The 22,812-nt window shown below is 41.7% G+C and overlaps 1 protein-coding gene across 4 annotated transcripts in view; it reads right to left on the minus strand.

Moving 5' to 3' along the window:
- The window catches only part of NTRK2 (neurotrophic receptor tyrosine kinase 2), a 369,930-nt gene that overhangs the window by 222,252 nt on the left and 124,866 nt on the right, over nucleotides 1–22,812 (minus strand). The window contains exon 12 of one of the 4 annotated variants that reach the window (XM_059924517.1): nucleotides 3,700–8,801. The exons of the other annotated variants lie outside the window; for them this stretch is intronic. Coding sequence (XP_059780500.1) covers nucleotides 8,764–8,801 — 38 coding nt within the window. The 3' untranslated portion in view covers nucleotides 3,700–8,763. Of the gene's footprint in view, nucleotides 1–3,699; nucleotides 8,802–22,812 lie in introns of those variants that run through there. 4 annotated transcript variants of the gene reach the window in all.

Consider the following 22,812-nt stretch of genomic DNA (forward strand, 5'->3'; position numbering starts at 1 on the left):
CCCTAATAGACTGTCTTAGTTCATGTTAAAAACCTAGAACTCCCCCAAAAGGCCAAACAGTGCTGGCGCCTCTGTACTTCCCACCCGGCTCAAGGGTCTTTAGTGAAATTTCATGAACTTATCTGAAGCTGAATGCCAATTCTTAAAGCAATCTAATCTACAGTTTCATTTAGCGATTCAGCAAGACTAATCACTGTATGATGAGAATTAGTAGAAAGTGATGCAAGGGTGGCAAATCAACACAAAAGAGGCTTTGCCTTTCCTCCTTGAGAACACAATAAAATTTTTAAAAGAAGAGAGAGAGAGAGAACTGTCTGTTCATTAGTTTATGGCTGAGCAGAAATTTTAATTCAGTAAACACAGGCGCCGGGGTCTTGTGGTATGTGAGATGTGACTTGACCAAATGACTGGAAAATTAGCATGTGCCCTTGGCAGTCTCTCTCAGTCACTGGCTGCAGACGAGACATTAGGGGACAGAAGTGACGACGTGACCGCACTGCTCAGATGCTGCTCTGTCTCGTTGTGTTTCCTAGGCAAGGAGCCGCTCAGGCATCTCCCAACACCTTGTTCCAAAGTGCAGATCCTCTCCAAGGAGGTGGCAGGATGTGTCCTCAAGCGAAGCTTCCCACCACATCCCAGACCCGCACCCTCCCCAGTGTGGTTTCCCTGCCATCACATACCCTCACTGGAGAGCAGTGATTGCTCCATTTGAACGAGAAGTACTCCAGCTCAAGAGAGAAGAGAAAATTCGCTTTACAACCATGAAAACCAACAAATCCTTCTTCAGGTACAGTGGACAAAGCAAACATGCTCTGGGTTTTCATTAGCTAATTAGCAACAAATACATACTGGATGCAACTTCTCTGTTTCATAAGGTAAAATTTAGAAAGCACGTGCCAAGTTCACTATGGTGCCACTTACTGGCAAGTCAAGATTGGCAAGGGCTTTGTGAGAGGCACGAATTACTGGGGGTAATGGGGAGGTGTTTACTGGGATAGAAGAGCCTCTCCAGTGACTTCAATTAGCCTTACAATCCTGCATCTTTTTTTTAATATAAATTTATTTATTAATTAATTTATTTTTGGCTGCGTTGGGTCTTCGTTGCTGCGCGCAGGCTTTCTCTAGTTGCGGCGAGCGGGGGCTACTCTTTGTGGCAGTGCGCGGGCTTCTCATTGCGGTGGCTTCTCTTGTTGTGGAGCACGGGCTCTAGGCATGCGGGCTTCAGTAGTTGTGGCAGGCGGTCTCAGTAGTTGTGGTGCACGGGCTTAGTTGCTCCACGGCCTGTGGGATCTTCCCAGACCAGGGCTCAAACCCATGTCCCCTGCATTGGCAGGCAGATTCTTAACCAACTGCACCACCAGAGAAGCGCCAATCCTGCATCTTGACAACAATAATCTCTGCTCAACTGCTAGTGCTGGTAGGAGTGACCACTGGGCATTTGCATGGTCCTGAGGGTGCCCTAGCCACCTCGCTGGCCTCACCCCAGTCCTGGCCCTGGTCAAAGGTCCAGCCCATACCCACTAGCTGTTTCAAGCACCGGCTCTCAGAGCCAGCCTACCTGAATTCAAATCCTGGTGTTACCGCTTGTTAGCTAGGTAACCTGGGGCAAGCCCCTCAGTCATTCTGTTCCTCAGTTTCCTAACCTTTCAAATAGGAGCGATATTAGCTTCGGCCTCATAGGGTTGTTGAGAGAACAGTAAAGCACTTAAAACAGGGCTTGGCACACAGTTAGAAATCAACACCTATTAACTATGGCTACCTTTTAGATCCTATGGTAAATATTGCTTTAAAATGTGTTAGAAAAGGTGGTAACAACAGTAAAAGTACCTTAAATTAAGTGCTGGTAAAAACTTCAGTGCCACTTACTTAAAATGATTTAACAAGAAAAAAGCCCAAATTACCAAATGTTTCCTAAATAAATGAAATTTTATTATTTCAAACGTGACCAATCATGTGTTGCCTGCTAGAGCTATCACGAAAAACTACCTCAGAAAGCAGAAAAGTTATTTGTACCACACTGCCTGTAAATACTTGTTTCTAAGGGAACTTGAAGCAAGTCTTTCCTTTCAAACAATCTTTCAGCCAATTCGTTTGTTATTTTTATTCTTAGGCAAAGATTTTCAAGTGGATAATTCAAAAGTCAGTTAATGGAGACCCCCATCCAAATGATTAAAAATTCTGAATTAATGAACAAAAGAGGAAGACCAGATTTGGGATACGACCTTCAGTGCTTTTCTTCCAGAATCCTCAAACTACAAAGCATCATTCGAACTCACTGAATAATCATAATATAGGCCCGAACAGACCATGTCCTCTTATGTTATCAAAATCAAATCTGAGTATGATCAATGTGCAAGAATCACCTGGAGGGAATCTAGGAACAGAATTAGGATAACTCCTGAGAAAGTTCCAAAGTGGTCTTCACTGCTTGGATCACATCCAGAATGACCCAGAGAGGGAAGTTCCCCTTCATTTAGATTCCGTTATTTTTACCCATGCAATCGCCGTATGACCAATACATGCAAATGAGTCTGTGATTCCAGGGCATTTACGGAGGCACACCCAAGCGCAGTGCAAACCCACGTCCTTCCAAGTATTTTTATTAGTGATACCGAGTGCCCCCCCCCCACACCGCGTGCACCGTCTCATTCAACTCTCATAGGAGACCAGTGCAGAGGCACTACTACTATCAGCATCATCTGAGAAATGGAGTCATGAAATAGCTTTCCCAAGGTCATTCAGTTTGTGAGCAAAGCTGGGATTCAAACCTGCATAGTCTGTGTCCAATGCCTACCACCTCAAATTACCATACAACTTTCCAATGTCCAACAAAACCTGTTCTCAGCTCAGCAAATTTAAAAGGGCCTTTAGAGAAAGCACAAGTCACCAGCACTAAACCAGGCTCTTTGAAGAGAGTCAGCATACTTGGCTCACTAAAACATCAGGTCACGTTTTTCTAATCCCTAAGTCTTCGATTTGGAGCAAAAACCTTTGCAAGGTTACGGGAAGGTGAAAGCAGTCTCAAATGAATCCGAGCTAGGAACTTTGCTTTTAGCTCCTATCTGAAAAGGGGAAAATGAGGAAGAGACAGTGTGGCCAGGCAGGAAATGGAGACCAAAGGGGTGCGAAGTATAGGCACCAGGTTAACAGTCAAGGTTCAGGATGGTACCTTATCTTCATGCCCACTTGTCTTCCTCTCTCACCCCCTCCCATGAAGCACAGGTCATCATGTTCATTTGACCACAAAGTTACTTAGAATGGAGGGGCAGAGCACCAAGTATACCTCCTTCAGGAACCCAAGTCATTCCAAGTTTTGAAAATACCAAAGAATTTCTCACTGGATATAAGTTTTATTTTTTTAATTCCCTTAAACTTTTCTGTTGTTTTTTAGGATTGCCTTTTAGCCAATGAAAATAGATCTGATGCAGGAATCAGTAAACCATAAATGTATAACTCACATTGATGAAAATCTTAAAAGCCGTATTTTTAGAAGAGACTTATTCCAGAATCTACAGTGGGTTTGGGACTCCCCCCAAACTCCCAGTGACATTTCTCACACTTTCTTCTAACACCTTTAGTCTTGGAGACCACTAACGACACACGGGGCGATGGTATGTATTTGAAGAAGGGGGGAAACATACAAGTCCCTACAGAGAATGCAAGACACATGGAGATAAATTATAAAATTTTATTGGTTTGTTAAAAAAAAAGAATGAATTCAGCAAGTACATTTATGGTCTATCCACATTGTTAAAACAGCACTTAAAAATAAAATAAAAATGATTATCCATTATTTACAGGAAACATGAAAAAAATGACTTTAAGACCTGGAACATTATGGGGAGAAAAACAGGACATGAGAATGATTCACAAGCTGCCTATATGGATTACAGCAAATGGATCTGAACACGAAATGAGGATTTGTCTTTCTCTGGAGTCTCTTGCTATTTTTTTCCTTTTTGTCTTTTCAGCTTCATTGAGGTATAATCAACAAAGAAAATTGTAAGATATTGAAAGTGTACAGTGTGATGATTTGACATATGTATACGTTGTGAATAGAATCTCTTGCTCTTTTATATTTGTTTATAGAAGCTCCATTCATAACTAGACTGTCTTAAAATAAAGGTGGTGAAAATCTCTGTTCTTTTCTTTGCCTTTCACACACTTATTTTTCTGTGAAAACTAAGACTCCTGACATAGCCAATGTCAACCCATCTTGGGTGCTCACTAATGACCAGCCCAAGGCTCCAAGCCACATTAGCCTGAATTAAACTCAGGGTGATTTCTCTGTAAAAATCAGATGGCTGGGAGGTCCCTTTGTTCCTGAAGACCAAAACAAGGAAATGGGCTAACTTGAGATGAAAACTGCCTTCTGTAACAACCGTTTTCATGTCACTTTCTGGATTGGGAACTCTGTTAACTTAATTCAGCCTGGCAGCACCCTGCAGAAAATTACATCCTTGCCCTGTCCAGCAGGGTCCTTAACCTTCCCAGGTGCACTTGAATAAACCTGACATGGTTTGCAGGTGCTGTAGGTGTGTGAACACAACAGAATGCACTTAATAGAATGTCTACTTCTGTCCTAGTTTCCTGGGAGTCCAGTCTGCTGAGTGGCAGAACCCCGAGGGGTCCGCCGACCTTGACCACACAGGAATGGCACAGCCCACATGGCTGCATGCAGCAACCCTGTGAAGACCCTGGATTTTATGGAATCTGTCTGTTACCTATAGAGTCTGGACAAAAGAAGATGAAATGAGCTTCTATTGTCGTGGGAGGAAATTAGATGAAAACAAAGGGAGGAGTTCTAGACAGAAAACAATAGAGCAGGTGAAAGTGGAAATCATCCACTCTCGGGTGGAGGGAGAGAAGAGTTAATATCGGTCCCAGTTACTGCTTTGATTCCATTTTGCAATGGAAAAAAAAAAAATGGTGTGTGCAAAGCAACCAATAAAGCAAATAAAAATAAACTCTCAGTTTGTCATGGAGTCAATTTAGAGTGTTAGAGAGAGAGAAAAGAGCCAAGGTTTTTAAGACAATCAAGAAAATAAAAGAGGAGAGGAAAAGCAGGAGCGCCTCCATCATGCTGGCCCTCACTCCTGGCAGTGACCTGAATTCCTGCCTGTACTCCTTGAGCTGTTTACTCCTCCAACTGCTGAATCCTGATGGCCTTTGCTCTGTCTGAGGGGGAGCTGCAAGCCTCAACCACTCTGGGTGTGATTCAGGATTACCTGAAGGACTTGGAGCTAAAAGCAAAGCTCTGGGTTCTGCATCGTGGGCTTGGAGCTGGGATTGTTCACGTCTCATCTCTGCTCCCTACTCTTGGAAAGAAGACTCCGTGGGTCAAAAAGAAACCAATCTCTGCTGCAGACCAGGAGGGAAAATCCTTGAATCCGACTGTCTCTAAAGTTTGTGGGGATTCACTTCGCCTGTTGAGAGATGGACCTCCTTTGGCCTCAGACTGATGTATCACATGATGACAGTGGGAGTTTCTTCATCTTTCTCAGCTGCCTCGGAGGGCCTCAGTGGGACCCAATTCAAGATACAGGACCCGAACCACGCCTCTTGAAGATGACACACCTGTTTTTCTTTTACCAATGGCCCTATCGGTATGTTAAGGACACCCATGAAATGGGGCCATGTGCTTTCCCATCTGAACCTGGCTGCACCTGAGAGGGCCAAGCAACATGAACACTGGTGAAAAGAAAGTCGTGTCAGACAAAACAGGAAGTAGGACTCACTAGGTGCCTCTGGCCACGTGGAACTGGGGCCCACTGGGGGATTGGGGGAAAGCATTGCTACAAGAGAGTTCCAGGCAGGGTGAGAGAGCCAAGGTCGCAGCTAGCGAAGCTATAAGACAGCCCCAAATTAAGTGACATGTTGCAGATCCCTGGGTTGCTAAACTCAAGGGTACTAAAGCGCTCAATGGTGGTGCCAGGAAGTGCTTTAGCAAAGACAAGACAGCGGGATACAGTAAGAGAACAATGATCTTGCTTTAAGACCAAAGTAACAAACTGGCAGACCGCAGACATGTTTTGTTGGCCTACATAATATTTTAAAAATAACTGAGCCAACTTTTTAAAAATAGGGACATTTCAGATAAAATGTCCAGGTTTCAAGTTTCTCTTAAAGAATCAGAAGGTTTGGAAATTTGGGCCTATCCCTGGGAGGCACGAGTTGGCTGGGTCTAGGTGACAGCTGCCCCACTGGAGCGGGGGGTGTTCACTTATCCGGCCCATGTTGTTCAGTTAGGGTACCTGCCTGGCACTGAAATGCCACAGCCTTGTTGGAGGGTGACAGACTTGATTTCAGCAAAACTGCCGCCTTTCCTTCTCTAATGCTGAACAAATGCACGAGACGTGCCTTTAGGAAGCTCGAAAAAGATTCCTTATAGGGGACATCAAAAGCAAAGGATGACAGAGGTGGTCTGGAGTATAGAAATGAGAAGCTGGGTTACTGATTGAGGTCTTCAGGGATTAAAAAAAAAATGAAAAGAACACAAGACCATACGAAACCATTTTCTAATAGCCTGATGGCTCATCGTTCCCTAGGAGATATCAACGGCTCTTTGATAGATTCAATTGCCTTATCTGTCCACTTTTCTCCATTTTAAAACAAAAATCTAGCTTGCAATTCTTTTAGCTGTTGAGGGCAAATATTCTTTTTTTTTTTAGGGTCTGGGATACTTCTGAAATAGTCCTTAAACAGTTCATAGCTCCATGGAATAACATAAAAGCTTTAAAAGAAATTGTACCAAATGGCCGATATTTAAGAACCCTTGTCGTCCTGACAGCCTCTGCTTGGCTCTCAGTTTGAATTTCATTTTTCTTTCAGGGGGCAGGATTTCTACAATTAGCTGGCCTTTTTGTAAATCAACACTTTTGGGAAAGATCAAAATCTAAGTAGTGACAGGAACAGTCATTCAACAGTGAGCAAGAAAATGGGAATTCAGAGAATATTCAGACCTCCCCATACGCAGGGTCACCTGCCCTCACACTCAAATATCTTTTTGGAAAGACAGCTTCTGAGAACAGCAGCCTGTTTATGCTTTGGAGAAACCGCCCTTCTTTCAGGAGTGGGTATAGAATAGCCAAGTCAAATGCTGTAATCCATAGGACTCCGTGAAATGTCTGCATCAAGCAATAACATACTTAGCGGCTAATGTAAAAGATACAGTATAAAATATTCATCACGCATAACCTTTTTATATCAAGCGGTGCCTAAATGGATCCTGGTTTATTGAGATTAATGCCTTGGTTACACAGGATTCAAAACAATGTTTCCAAACATGTTGGACTAGTTAAAAAACTATAAAACCTTAAAGCTGAACTGCAAAACTTGAGTAACCATCTCCCCTCCAAAAAAGGCTTTTTAAAAACGTCAGTAAGTTTCCAGTTCAGCTGTGGCATCTATATGCAGACGTTAACAGTCAGAGCCAATTGTGTTTTCAAACAAAATGCTCCAGGCCTGGCTCTGAAGTTCCCCTAACAAGAAAGGTGTGAAGCGGGCCAGGGGCAGCCAAACCTCACTTCAGGACAGGGATCCTGCCTGCTACACACTAAGCAAAGCGTACAAAGGCCACCATGAAGGCCAAGTGCGTGAGACAGGTGTCCACATAAGACTAAGTCAGAGATGCAGGATTCTGTAGCTCTAAGGCTGCCCTTGCAGCATTGAAGCTGGACATTATAAAGCACATATTCATTAGCGACCTGCCACCTCTGTGCTGCTGGGGTCAGGAAGAGCCGTCCAGCCCAGGAAAACCCAGCAGAGTGTAGTACGTTGTAGGGGGACTAGGCTTCTTAGAATAGAGTCTCCTGCTCACAGCAGGCCAGCCATTCTGCTCGCAGGCCTTTTCAGAGTAGAAAAGCTGCACTTCTGTCATGGGAACAGCATGAGACGCTGCGGCCTTCTTACTCGGCAAACTTCTAAAAAGCAGGTGGATCACAGAGGTCAAATAAAAGGACATATGCACCATATGCATATATTTCACTCTTTTTTCTGGAACTGACTATGACTAACTGAAATCCACAGACCCTGACCAAATAGCTTTTTCTTTTCTTTTTTTTTTTTTTTTTTTTGCCTGATGATAAACTTTAAGGAAATCATTACTGTTGACTGCATGGCTCTGGACCTTCATGGCCAGTGAAGAGGAAAGAACCTCTCAGGACATCCCTAAGTCCCCACAGCGATGGTGGATATGCCCTTAACTCTTTTAGTCACTGCATTCTAGGTGGAAAAGTGAAACTTTTTTAATTCAGTACTGATTAAACAACAGCAGAAAACAATGCTAAAATTCGTGTTAAATGGAGATTAGACTGTTTAGTGTGTACTTACACCTGTCCCTAAATTTAGATTTTTTTAAACTTTGCAGTTCACCTTTAATAACAGAAACATTGAAAATCAATACATTTCCAGTATGGTCAAACAGCACACCTTTCCAAAGAGAAGCACAATCCAATGGCATTTCATTTCCATTTTGTATTTGAACGATTGTGAGAACAAAAGAGAAGCATTAATTTAAGATGTTTTCTTGACTTTCTTAGCTGCCTGTGAGCTGTCTCTGCATTGGTGTCCCCCATTCACAGCTCACAGCACCTGCAGGCTTCGTGCAGTATCTCCTGCAAACACCACCCACATCTACCAGAAAACCCCAGATCAGTGGCACTTCCCGGGAGAAGCCAATGCCAGCCCCAAGAGTCCAGCTTACAAGGCAGCATCAACCAACAAGCACCACAGCCCCCTTCTCTGTCTTTTCCTTTATTTCAGCTACCCATCCAGTGGGATCTTATGAAACAAAACAAAACCTAAAAGAAACACAAAATAAAACATAAGTCATGCTCAAAAGAAAAATCAATGGAAATTAACATGCAAGTACAGTCACTATTAAAAGAACATAATAAATAAAAATCAAAATTAAGACACAACATGGAATATGCTTGAAAACGTAAATACAATATAATTACAAAACAGAAATCAGGAGAAAATGGGAGTCTCATTACCGAGCAACTTAGTTTTAAACTTAAAACTGATTTTACGTGACACATGAAACACAGGAAAGAAATGCAAAGGATTTCTGCACACGGTTCCACCCACAACTGTATCAGATGTTAACATCTTAATTTAAGGGGGAGAAATCTGTGCACAACATAAGATGACTCCTGAATAATTTTTATATATACGGAAAAAAATAAAATTCAACAACAAATATCTACCCAAATTCTCATTTTCTTTTCCCGCCTATAAAACCAAGTTATTTCTAAAATAACTGATTAATTACTCAGCCATATCAGAGAACTGGCTGGCTGTAACCAGTACAATATTGAGCCCACACGAAGATTTAGATTCTTTTTCAGAAATCCTACTATTAAATAATTAACCGCCTATATTTAAGTACCATACCATACCTATGGCACATATATATAATCTATTACATAGCATATGGTATACAAAATGAAGTATATTGTATGTATATACATTACTTACACAATATAAGACATATAGTGTCTAGTACATATAATATATAAAACATATATAATACTTAACATCAATTCATTCTACAAACATTTACTGAGAACTGACCAAAGAGTAGACACTGTAATGCATGATGCAAAAATAAAGAAAATGGATTCCTTGACTTCAAATACTTCATTGGCCACAGACGGAGAAAGATGAGGGAATAACTTACACAATAGATAACAGCTAATCTACTTTCTGTGGGGCTGTCTTCTAAGCTCTTTGCCCAAATCAGCCCTTTTAATGTCACTATAACCCTAGGAGATAGGTTCTATTATTGCACTCTCTTTACTGGTGAGAAAACTGAGGCCCACAGAGTGAAGCAGCTTGCTCAAGGTTAGACAGCTAGTGTGTGATGGAGCTCAGGTTCTGACCCAGGAGCTCTGATGCTATAGCTACCCTGCCATGACCTTATGTGGAGGGACAAACTCTCTGTTTGCTTGCCTATGAAAACCCAGCAGGAACAGGGAAGGGTCTATTACATAGAATTCTGTGGGTAATGTGCATGAATCTTCATCAGATTCCTAAGTGACAAAATAGATGGCATCATAGTAGAAACCCCCAAGACGTTTCCAAGACGTTTTAAAGTTCAGCTTTGGAAGATTCTTCTAAACCCTACCCTCCAGACTCTCGATCTTCCTCAACCTGGTGTCTGGTCTGCCAAGTGCTGGTGTCATCTGCCTCCAGAGCTGTCATTACCATCACTAATCTGTACCGTCATTTACTACAACACTAAAAGAGTCCACGGAGCTTAATTTCCATGGCATTTCTCTCTCCCACCCCTCCAACTCTCAGGAAAATAACTGGGGACAGAGGCCAAACATCGTTTATGGATTTAATCTCCCACAAAGCACTGAGAATTTAGGAAGTACACAGTGGCACTGATTAAGTCTCCTTCATATCTGTCTCCAGTCTCTTTCTAAAAGTTCAGCCTCCAGGCAAACACAAGCAGCACTAGTTTAAGAGTGCATTATGGCACGTAGCTCGAGCACACCAAATGAACTAACCAAACACCTTAGCTACCCTTTCAGGTTTTAAGAGGGTGGCTCTCAAATTCCTTCCCACTGAAACAAGTGGATTAATATGAGGATGCCAAGTTTGCCAATAAAAACAGGAAACACTTGGTGATACAAATAGAAGACATCACCCCCAAACGAAATGATTTGTTGATTCAATATACCAGTTTCTCTGCACATGCAATTTTGAAGGGTTTATTTGATGAAAATAACAGAACAGATTAAACTGCTAATGCAAATCTTATTTCCACTGGGGTTATGGTACAAGAACTTGAAAAGTGTACTGATGTCAGAGTGTTTAATCAGAGCCAGGCCGCTCTTCCTTTGCTTCTATTTGCCACTTTCTTCTGCCATGAACTTCCCCAACCTCCACTACAGGCTCTTTAATTATTCCAATTGGGAGACACAATTTGCTTGGCTAGATGCAAGCTCTTTCGGACTGCCATTCACTCAGGCTGCAACAGCATTTTCCCCATCTAAGTTGATGTCGTGTCCCTCTTTAACCTTCTTCTGCTTTGCCTTTGCACCCTTCTCAGAGACACACATGTCAGCTCCACACACCCATGCAAGAAAAGCAAGTGAAGCCACTCTAAAAAACACACTCGATTTTCTTGAGGAAAAGCCAACTTGTTACAATGATAAGCAATATGCAGTGTCTATATTCAAAGCATCACTTATACCACCCCTCACCTCAAGGAAGGCACGTCAGCCTCCTCTCCATACCCTTGATTTTCACATACTGAGATGCCACCATCTCGTGAAAAATTAGTTTGATTTAAAGACTTGACTATTTATAAGGAAATGCATCCAATGCTTCATGTTTCCAAGGGGTTGACAGTAAAATTCAATTAGGGCCCCAATTTACCTACCGGGATCTTATGACTTATGCCCTCTCATGTTATAAGAAACTCACAAAAGGGGACACAAAATGATATAAAACAATAGATAATTATTTTCTCCAGTGATGGGGGAAAGTTTTTAGACCACAACAAATGGCTGAACATCTTGTGGGTTTAGCAGCCAAATGAGCTGTCTAGCTTCTGAGCCTGAAATATAGATATTTTGACAATGTGACATTATGAAGCGTTTGCAGAATTCCGATGGTGTACGGTAGTTATCCTGACAACAGCTCCTTTATCAAAAACAACTCTAGAGAAACTCTGCCACCACTGCTTACACTTAGTTGAGCTAAATAAGAACAAGGATAAAGCAGGTGCTGAATGAGAAATGTGATGTAAAGTTGAAAGCGGAGAAGAAAAACCCGGATGTGTCTCTGCTATTTGCTGATTCCGGATCTGCTCATTGACCTCTCCAAAGGGAAGGACTGGGGGGCTGAAGGTCAGTGAAGCACTGTGCTTTCTTTGCCATTGGCTTCCGACTCATTTAGATTTCTTTACATTCAAACGTGCACACATTTTCCTCCTATTACTCAGAAGCAATCAGCCATAAAATGGCAAGGATCTGCAGTACATTTAAATTAACAGCAATTTATCTGGAGCAAAAAGGAAAACTGCTGAGTTGAAAGGATGTGAAGGGAGCGGAAGAAAGATGCAGCTGCAATCTAAAAAAGCAAATCTTATCACATTTGTCTTTGGAGAAGTAGAAAACGGCCAGCTTGGTGTCTGCAGGGCATGGTGCCACTTTGGAGACAGGATAGTGGCTAGGGTGCCAGGATAGCAGCTCACCTTCATTGGAAAGCAAAGCAAAGCAAATGTCCCCAGAGCCTTCTGGAAAATGTTTACCAGGTAAAAATCAGAGAATATACTCCTGTGTTCTCATAGTATTAGGTATCTAGGAAATGGCGGGGGCAAAATGTTTCCTTCACAATGTTAGACTTGAGCCAGGTGCAATTCCGTTTTATTTCAGCACTTGGGCTTAAACCCCGATTGTCCTAACTTGACATCTGTGGAACATTTAATATCTGTTGGTTGTTGCATCAACTAGCCCTTGCTGTCGTGCTTTTTCAATTTTATTTTATAGGTGACTCAGCCCGAATGGCTGTTGTGATATGTCCAAGGTCACCCAGGAACAGAGTGAGAGCTGAAATCTAAGCCTCTGGATGGTCAGTCCATCTTTTAAAATAGTATCACCTGCACCTGTAGCAGAAATTTCCCAATAGGTAAGTTTAGGTCCTGGTACTTTCTTCTCTGCACTCATTCCAAAAGTTGCTTGACCATTCTTCAAACACCCCTTTTGCTTCCTAAGGATGTTCCTTTTGTCTACACACCATCACATCTCCTAAGATCTCCTTCCACCAAGCAAGCCTTCACCATTCTTGAGGATCCAGTGTAAAAGCCGTCTCCTACGAGAATTTAGTCCACCCCCTCTTAACTTCTCTGACATTCTCTTCCATTCATTCACATGTTCTTCTTTTGTACTTTTGCTAAACTCGTATTTCTTTTCTGTTTACTTTCCTGCATCCCAGACTTTAAGCACAGGAGGGCAGAGAGAGCACGTCTCCACATCTTCTATGCCCTACGCTGCCTTGCATGCTACCAAGGACAGAATGCATTTTAAGTTTTAGCATAGTAATATCTAAACTCTGAGTTCTATTGGAGAAATTTGATGGACTTGATAACAAAACCAAAATGGAAGAGAGGAGAGGAGACAGTACAATGTAGGGTCTACTGCTTCTCATTGGTAACTGGGTTAATCAAATCACTTCAAAGCTTCCTGTACAAAATCACACATTGGGTCAGAAATGTACTGAAGCTTGCAGAGTTAGACACAAGAACACCCACTGAGTGCCTCCTGAAGCATTTTAAGCTCCCGTGGAAAAAGGGCTAGACTTAGTTCATTCTAATTCTCATGATGATCAAAATTATGGGGTGTGGGAATGGGAAAAAGGAAGCTGCTGTCCATTTGTTAGCTGGAGACAAAAACTAAAGTAAATTGCTGAGGATGGTCAGCATAGCTTTTAAAGCTCTGGTTTGACTTTGCAAAATGAAGTTTAGTTATGAGCTGAAAATTAAAGCAGGAAACACAAAGTTCTTGGCAAAGCTCAAATATGTAAGGAAAGCAAAAGCCACTGCACAATTAAAATTCAATGATTCTAAGGAGGATGTGATCTGATCAGCAGGGCCTTATGAAAAGTGGCCTGATGAAAAGTGTCCAAGGCCACAAGCACTACCATGTCAGGGATTTCACATAGGATGGGGAGCTCATCCAAAGACCCAGGCCATTGCCGTTATCTGGAGTCACCTAAATGTGCTGTAGGAAAAAAAAAAGATAGAGCTTGTGGTTTCAGGGGCATTAAAATACTCAGAAGGCTTTCACTACAACCACAGTGAGAAACCCAAATCAATCTATTGTTCTCCTGTGGGGTGTGTCTTGCTTTCTGGCTTATGACAATAAACATATATTGCAAAATCTATAGGGTAGCTCTTTGTAAGGTGAAATGATATCTTCTTAAAGACGCTGTTTCATGATTCTCAGACCAGACACTTACCAATGACTCAAACATTCAGTGCCTAAGCATGGCATTATCAATTTCATTATAGAAGACCATGTACTTGCTGCTGTCACAAATATAAATTTGTGTCTAGATTTGTTTTTGCCAAAATACTCCAGACAGTGATTCTTCTTAGTACCTGAAGCCAGAGTACTACAATCTAGTGTCCAAATAGGAAACAAATGACATAAAACCTATTGCTCAATTAACCTATAACTACAGAAACCAGCAAGAACCTCAAACATACACAAAGGAAGTTGCTCAGCTCTGCTCAGTTGTGGTTGAAACCATTGCTCACAGACCAAAATGGGTCTGGAAATAAATTTCTAGAAAAGTAAATAATGCATAAAAGAAGCAAGAGAAAAGAAGTGGACATGGATCAGCCAGAGCCTGTCTGATGGTGGTGATGGTGGTGGTGATGATGGTAGTGATGATGATAATGAAGGTGGTGATGATGGTGGTGGTGATGGTGGTGATGGTGGTGGTGATAATGATGGTGGTAATGATGATGCAGGAGGTGGTGGTGATGGTGGTGGTGGTGATGAAGATAGTGATGATAATGAAGATGAAAGTAGGAGATGGAAGAAGGAAGAGCAGGAGGAGGAAGAGGACTTAAAGGAAAAGCATTGCTATTGATACACTTGGGAGCATGTAAAGAGGGTAACCCCAGTTATTGGAAAGTGAACATGGAGATAATAAGGTCTCAGAGCAGTACCACAAATCCATGTCCAAGTTTAAGCTGATCCTTCAAAGAAGAGAGTAGGTAAAAATAAAATTTGTCCTGGAGCACCGCTTTTTCATTAGGCACTCCAAGCCACACTTCGGAAACAGAGTTTGAAGATTATTAATACTTAGGATGCTTGCTAAGAAAGCAACTATTGGGGGGTCTTTGGAGTGCCCAGTATCCCTGCTTATTATTGCAAAGCTGGAAAGTCAGACCCACTAACGGTTCCAGTGAAGCAGAGAGGAAGGTCTAACAAATTACCTTCACCTGAATAGAGGTATCTCATAAATCTCATCTCCATTTAAATTAGCAAAGTGCACAAGATAATGAAACCTCAGCTAAGCACCAAGTATTCCAGAAGGCAAAACAAAGAGAAGTGGAGTTGATAATGCCCATGAACTGACAACAATAAACATGAATTATCCAAATTTGCCTGAGAATGGGCTCAAAAACAAAGGCCTTTGTGCTGTCTGGCAATGGACATCTTGGGAGGTGGGCTGCCATCTGATGATCTGGTGCAGACAAGGTGAAACTGCCAGAGGCCACGTCCTGAGGACTTACCTGTGGCTCTTCAAGGAGTCTAGTTGGTGCGGTCGCTCCCCAACACTGCAACGGTTCCCTCTCTCATGTGTTGCTGCTGCATCACTCCCTCCTCACTGCCCAGCCCCACAGGCAATGACATTACCGCCAGCTGCCCTGGTTCCTGCCCCCAGACCACAGCTCTAGCCTCCATGGCTGCTGCAGGCACACGCAGCAAGCTGCCTGGCTTCAAAGATTCTTCTCTGGCCTCCGCCTTTTATCCAGAGAAGTGGATGTGCCCAAATTCAGAAACAGGAGATGATCACGGGGCGGGAAGGAGGTCCTCCACCCAAACGTGCCCTTTTCCTCTGGTACTTTTTCTCCAGGACACCATTAGCAGAAGGACTTCCATCATCTCAGATGTTATCTCACTAGAATGAGAAATAAAACGCGCCTCTGCTCCACAGCATCTGAGATGTGATGGGGAATTTTGTGTCTGGAAGGTGGTTCACCTGCCCTTGGTGAGCCTATGTGGGGCATTACCTGACACTTCTCTTTTAGGTAAAAGTTAAAAGTCCCAGATCAGACCCTTCAGAAGTGAATCCAACTCAACTTCCAGTGGTCATCTCTTACCCTAGCAAGGGTTATAAGGTAATAGCCCAGAGCTGCTCATCAGTCTAAAAGAGTACCAGCCCATTCCCGCCACCAAGAACAGGATCTATGCTCCAAAAGTGTTTCTCCATCAGGTAGAACCCACAGGATTCTGGTGCCACAGCCAATGGTCTGCACGCTCCTTATGAGTAGTAGGTGACCCATTTCAAAAAGCCTCAGTAAAATGAAGGTCATACTCTATTCTCAATAGGAAACTTGAAAAGTGCAAAGTCAATCCCAGAGTCACAGCCTTATATGCATTCAGACTTAGGCAGCCAGCAGAACCCCCAACATGACTTAAATTAACCCCGAAGTTCTGGAAGTCTCCACTGTTGTGACATTTTTATTTGCTCAAAGAGTTCATTTTGGAAAAGGTCCATTCCACCTCACTGCCCTGACTAACCCTGCAGCAATGCCTTAGGGCAGCTGGACATATGCCAACCTCAGAGTTGGCATGGCAACACCCCTATCTGAGAGATGGAAAGATCCTCTCGACGCCCTGATTCTTTCATGTGGTAACACAGAAAGTCCCTTCATGTTTCTTTGGTTCAGGTACAACTCATACATGGAGAAAACTCTGAATTTTCAAGAGAGTGCATTTTTACACACACCAGATTTCACAGTTTATTTTCCTTTTTAAATAAAGTATACATGGCATACCAAATATAATAGCTTGGTTAAGAATTATAGCAACCATGCCAAGAAGCATCTAGAACCAAGACACTGGAAAAACAATGTATTCTAGTTTTTTTTCTTTTAATGAAAATTTAGTATAGCCAAACATCTGACATTATTTTAAGGAATGTTTTCCATACCTTACAGGAAGTTCTTTGCTGAGTCAAGTGATTAAAAGGGAAAGGCTATTTACCTTGTAACTCTACACACATTCTTAGTTCAAAACAGAAATCACCATCTACGTAAGCACAAGAGGCATTCAAAGAAAGACAAGTGAGGGACAAACGCATTGCCTTATGTGAAAGCTGTAACAATTTTAAAATGTCACATAGATGAAAGGACAGAGTATAATTACACGGGCATAGCAGGAATGATTGGAGTATAAGTTTTTTCTTTCATTCTTCATCATTATGGCCATTTACCATCCATCATTTAACTATTCAAGACCCTAGAACTTTACTCACAGCTACCACTGGAATTAGAATTTTAATAAGTACAGTGGCCCTACATGTTTATCTTCTCTGTTAATTGCATGAGGGCTGAGAGAAAACCACCTGGATGGCTGCTTAGGTAGCAAGAAGCAGCCTGAAGCCAGCAGAACTGTGTTTGAATCCTGCCCCTGTCCCTCCTGAGCTGTGTAACCCTGGCCAAGTTGAGGGGCTTCTCTGAGCCTCAGTTGCCCATTCTAGAACAGAGGTGAAATAAATCTAATATATTGTGATGACTAGAGTTGACATGAGTACCTAATACTCTCCATGCCATTTACAGTTTCCTCAGCTCAAGACAGTTACTAGAATTATGACATTTAGACAAAGTGCCAAGCCTTAGAAATTCCAAACTGTCCCACTGATTAACAAAACACAATTGGAATAATCTCTCTCCTGACCTTGGTCCACCTTCATTGAGCCCATTTAGGACTTTGTAGTAAATGCTCACTATGACTTTGAACCAATTAATGACTATATCCTTAAAGCTCTCAAGATTGGAAGATACCTTCACAAATGTTTGCCTGGTTCCAGGCTGTGTAACCAAGTGTCTTTCACTTTCATCTCCCAATTTTCCGTCTTCCTGATTTGTTCTTCTGGGCTGTCAAAATGACTTTTGGGGGATATATAGTCTCTCTCTCTTTTTCTCTCTCCCTCTCTCATGTCTTACTGTCTCTGCATCTCTGGGTCCTTCTCTCATTTTCTCCTGTGGGCTGGGAAGAACTGCTGCATATGTTGACATCACTGTATTTGTTTCTCGAGTGGAACTTATGTTCTAAATTTCAATATGATATGGTTTCCTCTTTAAAAATCTAATATAGATTCTACTTTATTGGAAGTTATCTTGCCATTGTGCTGCTGTGGTTGTTTTGTTTTGTTTTGTTTTACTCTGCTAAAACACTGGGGGCAAAGAACATTAAAGCTAAGTACCAATCAGAAATGAAGATACACCATTTCTGAAAATATTACTAAATAATGTAAGCAAGAGAAATATGGCAATTTATAAAAATCTGGTTTCCTTACACCTTTTCAAGTATATATGAGTCACATTTAACACACTTCTTTTGGGAAGGGGGCTATCATTTGCTTATTGTGAAATGAAAAGGAAGGTTAGTACTTCCATTTTACAGGTGAAAACATAAAGGCAGAAGGGGGCTAAGTGATCATGTTTCATTTGATTTAAGTATATGATTTTTGATGCATTACAGTTGATTTACAATATTGTGTTAGTTTCAGGTGTACAGCAAAGTGATTCAGTTATACATATGTGTGTGTGTGTATACATATATATATTCTTTTTAAATTCTTTTCCATTATAGGTTATTATAAGGTATTAAATATGGTTCCCTGTGCTATACAGTAAATCCTTATTGTATGTATATGTTTCATTCAGTAGTCACACAGTAATAAGCCATCTTCCATTGTGATAACAGGATACCAAAATGTCTTTTTAAATTATCTTGTGTAATTCAGCCTAGCACTTTAGGACAAAAAATTCTCCAGCTTCCTTTCCAAAGTAAGGACCTCTGTCATCCACCAAGAAATAAATGCCTCAAGAACCAAGGGGACTTTAAAGTAGACGAACCCTTGCTCCACCCACCACTGGGGTGTTGCTGAGATGCTCTTGTGCTACTCACTAGAATAATCATGCCTCAGTGGTTTCCAGATTTCCAGTCACAGGCATGAGCCGGACACTCTAACCCTGCATCCAGTCAATTCAGCAGCCACTGCCAACGACTGCTTTCAACTGCATTTTCAATCCCAGGTCCAAATAAATTCTTTGTTATGAGCTATAAAGTAAAAACTCCCAGAAGGGAACTTGGCCCAAAACTTCCATCTTCACACTCCTGCAAAAGTGTGGTCCTCTCAGTTAGAAGCCCTGGGATTGCTGGAGGAGGGTTGTGCTGAACCACATAGCTACCAGAGCCACGGGCTGGCCAAGGGTCCTCTCCCACCACTCTCAGGAGGTAAGATGCTTTTCGATGCCAAAATGGTGGCCACTGATTGGTGATATCACTGAGTCTGAAGATTGGCCAGTGCCAGGGATTCAGAGATTTCACACCCATGGTGGAAGACATCTGAGAACCATTCCATGGCTTCAGTTCAATTCCAGAACCACAAAAAAAATTTGCAAAAGGATTTTGCCTTCATCCACAGTTCTAGGAGTCTACAGTTCCACAACTGAGGAATACACATAGATAACAAATATGAAACCTCACCTTGATAGATTTTCAGCTTACCCTTGTCCTAGACACCAGCACCAGCTGCTCCAAGGCCAGGGGAGAGCCTCCAGACACACGTCCTCTAGATCCAGGGTTGCCTCTGAGACGTTGCTCGTTTCCTCCCATCTAACATCTTCCAGCAGTAGCTAAATGAACCAAACCCTAACTGAATTTAACTGGCTAATTGCACCTAAATTACAGTCACAAAGCCCCTTCAGAAGATTCAGTCAATTTCTTGAGGGAGAAGTAAATGTTTTACTATATAATTATAAACTTAATTAACATAAAATAAATTAATTAGGGACTTGGGCTCGTAATGAACACCACAGTTTAGCTGTTTATTTTTTTATTTTTTTGTTTTGTTTTTTTTTTGGTTTTTTTTAAACATCTTTATTGGAGTATAATTGCTTTACAATGTTGTGTTAGTTTCCGCTGTATAACAAAGTGAATTAGCTATACGAATACATATATTCCCATATTCCCTCCCTCCTGCATCTCCCTCCCACCCTCCCTATCCCACCCCTCTAGGTGGTCAGAAAGCACTGAGGTTTAGCTGCTTATTGCTGTATTTTCCAGGGGAAGCTAAACCTGCAGAAGAGGGCTAACTTGTGCTTTAACTAATTCCATCTCATCTCTCCCACCCCCAACTGAACTGTTTAGATTTCTGGTTTATACTCAGTAGCACAGCATCTAAAATCCTACAGATTTCAAATGGAGAGAGTTTCTGTGCTAATCTCCAGGAAAAAGAAAAATTCCCATCCTAAACCATCATAGCTCCAATAATTCCTAGCTGGCAGTTTGCTGAAATAACAGATGATTATACAAAGCAAGAGTTCTCTGTCCCAAAGTATAATGACAAAAACTCACCTAGAGCCGAAATAACCATCTGCCACAGATTGTTCCACATGGTTTGTTGGCTTGCTTGTTTTTTAATTCCGAGAAAGAATTCAAAAATCGTTTTGGCAAAGAAAGATGATTTCACAAAAATGACCCAGTTTCCAACCTGTATTGCCTGAACTATTGTCCTAAAATTTTTTTTTATCTGACTTAGGAGAGGAGGAGGCTGAGAAGAGGACCTTTGAGGATGATCTTGATGGTGCAGAGTAAGTTTCTGGTAAGTGAAAAAAGTCTTGTTCTAATTTTCAAAAGTGTCCATAATTTCTAGGAACTCCAGCCTGCATCTCTCATACTTGTTTTCCCCCTTGATTGCAGTGAAGATGGAGAATAGCTGCTATGCATAATCTGACCCACAGAGAGGTAGGAAAAAGAGTGGTTGAGAGTAAGGGTCTGAAGCTAGAACACACAGTGATGGTGCAACCTTGGGAAGGCTGTCTCAGTGTCCTCATCTGTGAAATGGAGCTAATGATAGTATTTAATTTGGGGCTGCTGCAGATTAAATAAGCTAATACATACATAGCAAGTGCTTAAAAAAGGGTCTGGCACCTAATACACGTTCAATAAGTATTAGCTATTTCTGCACTGTAGCTCTTAGCTTTTGTCCCTTTGAAACAGCTAATGTTGTATGTTCAAAAAGAGTTGCGAATGTTTATTAATACAGATCTAATTTGTTGGACATTCTGGTCAATACATGCACCAAATGGAGAAGACAATTCAGGGTTGATATTGTGAATAAAAAGAATCCTCGTGTTTTAGATAAGAAATGATCTATGTTGTCACAGAATCAGAGAACTTAGTGAAGAAAGGAAACTCAGAGACCCTGCAGCCCATGCACCCCAGACAGTCTCCCCCTTTCATCTCAAGGACACAGAGCTGGCAAAGGGCAAACTCAGGGCCCTTGTGGTGCTGGCTACAGACTCAGAGCTGGAACAAAATGTCAACATGGTGAGAGCTTCTTTCTTTTGGTGGAAGTCAAAGACAGAAATGGAACCAGTTGTTTTTTATTTGAAAATAAATGTCCCAGTGGATCTGGTCTGGGAGTTCTGAATGCATTTCTGCTAAATCACCTATTTATTTTATTTTATTTTTACTGAAACATTAAATTGATTTCCACGTGGAGGGGAAGTGGAACTCAGTCACTGTGTTCAGCTATCACAGGATCACCCATGACTGGTTATACAGGGGTTATCGAATGTTTTCTGTGAAGAGCCAAATAGTAAATATTTTCAACTCTGTGGGATACATAGTCTGTGTCACAGCTAGCGTGTCATTCTACCACTGTAGCATAAAGGCAGCCACACAATATGTGAGGGAATGAGTTGGCTGTGTTCCAATAAAACTTTATTTATAAAAACAGTTTGCCGATCTTTGATTGATGAAACCACCTGCCTGATAGTGTTTTTACCTTATTTCCTCTACTTTTTGCTACCTTAAGCTTCCTCCTTAAATGAACGTTCATACTGTTTCAATATTCTTACCACGATATGATCGATATGCAGTAGAATCTAATTTATGGCATACTAGAAAGAAAAGCCAGCATTAATTTATGAAAGCTCTAAATTATGAAATATGTTTAAAGAAATGCAGCTTTATTACTTTCATATACATATAGGAATCGAAATTAAGCCAATAAAGCATTTCCAGCATGTTTTGGCAAGTAGGGGGTAATTCAGCCTTACCCAAAAGTAACGAAGAACTTAAAATTACATAATTCATTAACTGTTTTCATGAGATTTCTTCTAAAGGGCTTTAAAGGTTTGCTCCCTAAGACAGTGGAATTTGATTCCTACCACCCCATCTTATTTCCACTATTAAACTATTAATTGATTTGGTGATTCCTTTGTTCACAGAAGATGCCCAAATACTCCACCAAGCCAATTTCTCACTACATTCATGATCTGAGTCAGCCAGAGTTCTTGAACTATCAGAAAAACTACACAGATTGTAATCTTACCACATCATAGACTCATACCGTCTTTTGAAACAGCTTTACTGCTCTTTCTCCGAGTGCTTCTATCTGACATTTGGCAGATATCGTGGGTTAGCTATTCAAAATCCATCCACAAACCCCTTTTCCCTTGTCTCCCTCTACCTTTTGAGGGAGAAAAGCCAATATAATTGATTTCCCAGTCTCCCTTGAAGCTAAGGGTGGGCATGGGCCACGATCCTGGTCATTGAGGTACAGCTAGAAGTCCAGGGGCGGGGGTCCTCTCTTCTGGAATTAAAAGGCCAAATCTCACCGCCTTCTTCCTTCTTTCTACTTGGGGTGTAGATTTGAAACCTGGAGGCAACACAGGCATCTTGAGACCACAAGGTCATGAACACGAGGAAAAGGTCTACCTGCTAAGGATAGGAGAAGGGAAAGGCAGAAAGAGCCAGGGTCCCTGAAGGCACCATTAAGCCACCATACAAGCTTTGGATCCAGGAATTCTGGCTGTGTGAAACAAATAAAATTCTGTCTAAGTGGTTGCTTGTTTTCGCTTGCAATTCTAAATGACACAATTCAAGGAAACTTTGGGCTTTTTTCGTTATTCTCAGGGGTAGGGAGAGGGAAAGAGGGAGAGGTGGAGAGAAAGAATGACTCTAAACTAAAGAGCCCTACCTACAACCAGAGAGAAGTAATCAGCTTTCAAGTGACACTGTGGCATCTGTGTGACACCTG

The sequence above is a fragment of the Balaenoptera ricei genome, chromosome 6, assembly GCF_028023285.1.
Source record: "Balaenoptera ricei isolate mBalRic1 chromosome 6, mBalRic1.hap2, whole genome shotgun sequence".
In the NCBI taxonomy this organism is placed as follows: domain Eukaryota; kingdom Metazoa; phylum Chordata; class Mammalia; order Artiodactyla; family Balaenopteridae; genus Balaenoptera; species Balaenoptera ricei.